At 44.2% G+C, this 6,384-nt stretch overlaps 1 protein-coding gene across 1 annotated transcript; it reads right to left on the bottom strand.

Annotated features, from left to right (window-relative positions):
• Positions 1 to 251: 251 nt before the first annotated feature.
• On the bottom strand, positions 252 to 3,334 carry LOC134457785 (putative uncharacterized protein DDB_G0271982). Its single transcript, XM_063209756.1, has 4 exons — positions 3,314 to 3,334; positions 2,043 to 2,096; positions 1,674 to 1,782; positions 252 to 277 (listed from the first exon to the last, which is right to left on the bottom strand). The coding sequence occupies exons 1-4, from the start codon at positions 3,332 to 3,334 to the stop codon at positions 252 to 254; spliced, it is 210 nt and encodes a 69-aa protein (XP_063065826.1).
• Between the last annotated feature and the right edge of the window lie 3,050 nt (positions 3,335 to 6,384).

Below are 6,384 nucleotides of genomic sequence, written 5' to 3'. Positions count from 1 at the left end.
ACTGTAAAAACTACAATAATGTTTTTACAGTGTGTGTGAGGGGGAAAACAGCCTCCTCAATGTGTGAGTAGCCCACGGAGAAGAAGAGCAGCCTATATTTCCAGAAAAATAGAGAGAGAAGTGTATTTAGGGACTCCCAAGAAGAGGACGAGTCCCTTTTTTCAGACACATGAAGTACTAGTGCATGTAGGAGAAATTGCATTTTAACAAGCTTGGAAAGGAAGAGATGTTTTTTTTTTTTAAGGAGTCACTCAAGGTTCGGAGGGCTTTTCAGAAACTTGCAGAGAATCTCAAGAATAGCACACCAGAGCGTGTGGTATTTTGTCATACTTTGTCACAAACAATTGACACCAACGATACACCTCATCTCTCACCACCCACTTTCTCCTTTACTCAACTTGTCACTCTTAAACCTTTGTATATGAGACAACCTCTTGTTGGTGGTGTGGGAGGTTTACTCTCTAACAGTGTACTGTACAGTGTGACTATCTACACATTAAAAATACAGTCATGGGGGCACTGTGGCGCAGCGCACTAAGCCCCCCACATTTGGGCTTGCATGCCCACGGGGACCCCGGTTCGAGTCCGGCCGGGGTCATTTCCCGATCCCACCCCATCTCTCTGTCCCACTCACTTCCTGTCACCATCTCAGACTGTCCTATCAAATAAAGGCATAAAAGCCCCTAAAAATATATTTAAAAATAATAATAATAAAATACAGTGATAATCGAACACTTAAGAGAGTACTCTAATGTTACAGATGTTGAATTGACTGTCTACGTGGCGAGTTGACACTGTGAAACTGTATCTGTACTAACCAGTCTCTGTTACACACTCACCTTTAAACCCCTAAATCTTGCTCAAAACAGAGTCTGTACCCCCACTTTCAATGGGGCCAGCCTATATAGCCCAGACCTTGAACCCACAACCCCACATCAACACCAGACTGGATTGCTAGACAGACATGTTACCAAGAGACATAGGCCTACTATTATTTTATATAACAGATTATAAATGAGTTTGTATCTGTTTGAGTTGAGCTTTAGGAGTGTTCCACATCAAGTTGTGTGCACGTCTGAAGAATGTCTTTCTGAAGAATATACAGTCAGCATTCGTCTGTAGCTCTAGCTAGGCGAATGCTGACTGCCAGGGCCGGCGCCACGGGGAACAGTACATAGAAACAAATGTACTGTTCCGTAGAGCTGAAACTGAGCCCACAATTTGGGAAATTGCAGGAAAAATGCAGGAAATTGCATCTAAGAAATACAACATTTTCTGGGGGAGGACCCCATACCCCCCACCAAGGTGCACCCCCATACTCCATCAAATGCCCGTCCAACGACTTGGTTCTGCAGCCGGTGAATGCTGACTGCATATTCTTCAGAAAAGACATACAGTACCACAGGTGAACACATGTGCCTTTCTGCTATTATGTTTTAGTGCCAGCTAGCCAGTCATCTCTCTCTCTCTCTGTCTCTGTCTCTCTGTCTCTCTCTCTCACACACACACACACACACACACACACACACACACACACACACACACACACACACACACACATATTCTATTATATATTTTAGCTTGCTTATAGCTGAGATCAGATTTTAAGGACATTTGTAGAAGGTCAAAGGTGCTAAGTGTCTTTACTTCTTCCTTTAAACAAGTCCTCTGACGGTCTCTCTCTCTCTCTCTCTCTCTCTCTCTCTCTCTCTCTCTCTCTCTCTCTCTCTCTCTCTCTCTCTCTCTCTCTCTCTCTCTCTCTCTCTCTCTCTCTCTCTCTCTCTCATATATTTGTACTCCCCCTTTTAAAGTTCACAGTACTATCAGCTTCAAGGAACTCTGATAAAGAAGATGGAGACCACAGGTGGTAAGTTGGAGACTCTGTCTGTCTAGTTTTTTGTCTCTTTCCCGGCAAGCAAGATGAAGGCCTCATGATAAGTGTGAGGATATGTGTCTGCCTCACTTTTTCTCACTTTAACTCGCAGTCTCCTTCTCCACTCCTCTGTCTCTCTATGAGAGTCCTCTCTCACACTCATTCTCTCTCTCTCTCTCTCTCTCTCTCTCTCTCTCTCTCTCTCTCTCTCTCTCTCTCTCTCTCTCTCTCTCACACACACACACACACACACACACACAGACATACTCTCTCTCTCTCTCTCTCATAAACAAAATTCCAATCTCTCCCCCTCCCTCTCTCGTTATCTATCTCATATTCTTTTTCACACTTCTTTTGCTTTTAAATGACTTTACATCTATGATGACAAGGCTTAAAACCCATCCTTGAGAGATAACGGTGTGGCGGAGATGAATGTAAATTGGTGTTAAAGTGAGAGATTAGATCGAGAGAGGTGAGAGGGCAGGAGAGAGCTCAGAGTTCGCAGACACCACGACAGAGAGAGGTAGGCTAACACTCGGAGTTCTCAGACACCACGACGGAGAGAGGTAGGCTAACACTCGTAGTTCTCAGACGCCCAGGGCCGGATTACTACACAGGCTAGATATGGCTGCAGCCTAGGGCCCCCCACCTGCCAGGGGCCCCCTGATTGGCCAAAAGTGAAACATTTGCAAAATTGTGACAATATGCAATATTCAAAACATATCTGTTGTGTTCAGCACAGTTGTTAGACATGTTATCCTCTATTTCTAAATCATAATTATGATGCTGTCTATGTAAATTTGTCACAAAATTTGTCTTCTGAGGGGGCCCACAGCAACCTGTAGCCTAGGGGGCCCAGGCCACCTTCATCCGGCCCTGCAGACGCCTGCTGCCCGGTCAGGAATCTGCATGTCGATGCACAATAATACTGTAATATAAGGCTGCCATGGCAACGCGGCGGACGTGTGAAGGATTAAATATAACCACCAGTGTGAATCAGCGAGCGAGTGAGTGAGCGAACGGAAGAACGGGGCCATGTGCACTGTCGTCGCTATCAGTCATCAGGATCACAGAAACAGTCGCTCATAGTCACTGTTTTTGAAGCACCCCATCACTAAGGTCGAGTGAGTTCGTACAGCTCTACTGCTAGAACATGAGCATGTTTTTCAATGCCACACAACTTACTTTATCAAGTCATGTTTATTGTTTGTTGCTCTGTAAAAAAAGCAGTGCTACTTCAGCACTCAGAGTGTTCTATGGGACCACATATAACCTAGAAGATGTTAAATTGACTCGGTAAGTGTTGGATTGCTTACCAACTTCCTGCCAATGGAGCATAGCCCATCAACGACTCTTCTCTATCCAACTCAGTTTTAGGCTGTCCTTTCTGTTTCTCCCCAGCTGGTTCCCAACCTCTTCAGTTCTGCCTCAGAGTCCCACCTGCAGGCGCGGAGTGGCCATCGGGAGATCGGGGACTTGTCCTGGTCAGCCGCGGCTGTGTAATGTAATAATGCAACCGGCCCTCACGTTTTGATATTGTACTCAATAGCACTGACTTCCCACTTTCCACTTCCTTGTGTTTCAACATAGCTGACTAGCCAGTATTTATACCGCATACCAGACGGCAATACCTCACTGACGGTGTCAAACAGTAAAGTGGCCACACCCCTTCTCTACTGATAATTTTCATACACCGTAGATCGCGGAAGTTTACAAGATCTTAGTAACACAGTTTTGTTTTCAGTATTTGAAGAACCTGTGATATGTATATTGGTTACCAAAGGATGGAAATATTAATAAATTATGATTTATTTTCCGATTTCCACACGACTGTTACAGTTTACAGTCTTTCCAGTCCATTCACTTGCTCTGTGGTTATTGACTTGGGTTACGAACAGACTCCACCAAGTGGTAAGGAAGAGAACTGCGCCTAACAGAAGCAATGGGTTTTGTTTTGATTTTTTAGACCGTCAGTATATCTCCTTATAGTCAAAATAATATTATTATCATACATATATTTATATGTGGTACATTTAGGATGTAGCCTATGTCTGAAGAAATGGAACAAAATAATTACCACACAAGATTCTGATGTGAAACTGTGGATTAAAGTAGAGTGATTGCAAGAAACAAAGACATTTGCTGCGACGAAGACAGCGTTTTAAGGTAGGCCTACACCGTTTGGTTATACATTTTGTTGACTTATGGTTGTGGTTTGAAGTAGCTATTAGGTTTGGCTTATTTGCTGCATGGTGGGTTTATTGCACAATGTAGACAGACTTTTTGTAAGCTATAGGCTACTATACTATATTTTGTAAGCCTACTCTTCTAAAAATCCCCACACTCAAAACTTTGTGCCCATGCTCATCCTGTCTTCCTTAAACGATATTTCAATTTCAAACTGTCAAAATGACAGTGGAGTGCACATTTGCATGGAACAGTAGCGTGATGTAGCCTAACCTAGTAGGCCTATGAATGCTTTGGACTGTGATGGCTCCAGTGGTGTAGTCTACTTTTTGAAGTGGGTATACTGTTATTTGAGCATTTTTTGATGTGTGTATAGTCTACTGTATATATTTGTGCTATTGTAAATAATGGATCAATCAATTTTAAGTGGGTATACTGTAATCCCTGAAATTTTGAAATGGGTGCGTATACCTGCGTTTTACGTAGACTACACCACTGGCTGTGCATTTCATCAAGGTGTAGGCTACAATTCTCCACTTCAGGGTGATATTTTGACAACACTAATGTCCACATGTATTACGACTGCAGATTTCGTGGCTTTTGTCTTTTTGGTTAGGAAACCATGATGTTCGCTTTGTTTGTTTGTTTTTTTTTTGTTTTTTTTTTAAAAAGAGGGCCGCCAAGGGGAAAATTCTCCCGGTGGGAAAAGGTGGGCCACTCCGCCCCTGCCCACCTGCAGGTCTTTTGACGGTACATACACAGTGAGATATCTGCGTTCGCTTAACGTGTCCGAGAGCATTGCGAGTCTGAGAGGTTCGCAGACTGCCTTGCACACTGCATAGTCAGTGTCCACGTTCTATCCGCGGGCAGCAGCTATTCATTTTCAATGGAGCCCGCTCATTTTAAAGGAGCATCGCGGACATTGCGGACATGTCCGGTCGGGCCGGACATGCGCCGTGCTTACACCGTGCTTACACCACGCTCCTGTGTGCAAGGCATGATCTGTTTACATGTATTCTAACCGTTTCGGACACGTTCAATGGATTTTTTTTCCACTTTTGGCCAATCAGGGGCCCCATGGCAGGCGGGGGCCCCTAGGCTGCAGCCATATCTAGCCTCTGCATTAATCTGGCTCTGCCTGTGTGGCTCAAGCATCTGGCTGTAACCAACAGCATAAGGTGATCAAGACACAGGGCCTCAGGACAGTGTTCAGAGAAGTAGATGTGTGCACATCCCACCCGATGGGCCAGGTGCAGGACAATGAGAGTAAATCCAAGTGAAAAGAGAAGTCCGCGACACTGCTTGTCTATTTATGATTTAATCGAGCAACTTTGCCTGATGAAGACCTGAAGGTCGAAACGTTGCTCGATTAAATCATAAATAGACAAGCAGTGTCGCGGACTTCTCTTTTCACTTGGATTTCCTGAGGACAGTGTTGCCAGATTGGGCTGTTTCCCGCCCAATTGGGCTGCTTAGGATGGCCGTGTGCGGGAAACAATGACATTTAGCAGAAAAACCCGCCCAATTTTTGCCATAGAAATCAATAGAATTGGGCGGGATTTTGTGCTTCTAGGTGGGTTTTGAGCCTTTTTTGGGCTGGAAATCAGCCTCATCTGGCAACCCTGCCTCAGGACTAACATCTGAGCCAGGAGTAGGCCAGCATAATAAATGCAGATTACATGCAAAAATACCAACCGGCTACAATGACTTATTCATGACCCCATCTTAATTCAATACACCAGATAACATTATCATGTTGATTAGAATAAAACAAACATCTGAAATTAGAGGGGTTTTTTAGGTTGGCACAACAAAGTCAAAATTACTCTTCCATGTAACTAACAAAAAGAACACAATAACACAATTTCCGAAGGCTTCATGTTCTTCTGTAACCCATGCAGATGTATGCACCATGGCAACATAACAGTCCTGAGTTTTGAGTCGTAATATTCAAGGGATGTTGTGTGAATTCCTCCTAGAATTTAAAAAAGTTTCGCATCCGTGGATGACACACAGAGGCGAAATACATTGTTCGCTCCGAATAAAAGAGCAAATAGTCAAACAAGTGTGCGGTAGACTTTTTTCCTCTTAAAGTATTGAATGCTCCTGCATTTACCAGCACCTAGAAGCTGTGCGTGGATCTTTGATTTTTTTCCCTCCAAGAGTGTATTTGACTAAGCCCTGCATGTCTTACTGTGTGCAGGGCCGCGTTAACCCTCGCCGGGGCCCGGTGCAGACGCAATCCGGGGCCCCTACACCACATTATAATGAGCCATAGCCTATTTAAAACGCATGAAACAACCCAGGCTACACGTTCTACTCCA

Source organism: Engraulis encrasicolus, chromosome 11, assembly GCF_034702125.1.
Source record: "Engraulis encrasicolus isolate BLACKSEA-1 chromosome 11, IST_EnEncr_1.0, whole genome shotgun sequence".
Taxonomy (NCBI): domain Eukaryota; kingdom Metazoa; phylum Chordata; class Actinopteri; order Clupeiformes; family Engraulidae; genus Engraulis; species Engraulis encrasicolus.
This window is presented reverse-complemented; position numbering and strand designations above follow the sequence as displayed.

Coding starts and splice junctions, on each gene's coding strand:
- LOC134457785 (XM_063209756.1), bottom strand. CDS start 3,334: ATGGCCACTCCGCGCCTGCAG. Junction 2,097..3,313: donor TGGCCACTCCGCGCCTGCAG/GTGGGACTCTGA, acceptor GTGAGAGAGAGA/GAGAGAGAGAGAGAGAGAGA. Junction 1,783..2,042: donor GAGAGAGAGAGAGAGAGAGA/GAGAGAATGAGT, acceptor CAAATATATGAG/AGAGAGAGAGAGAGAGAGAG.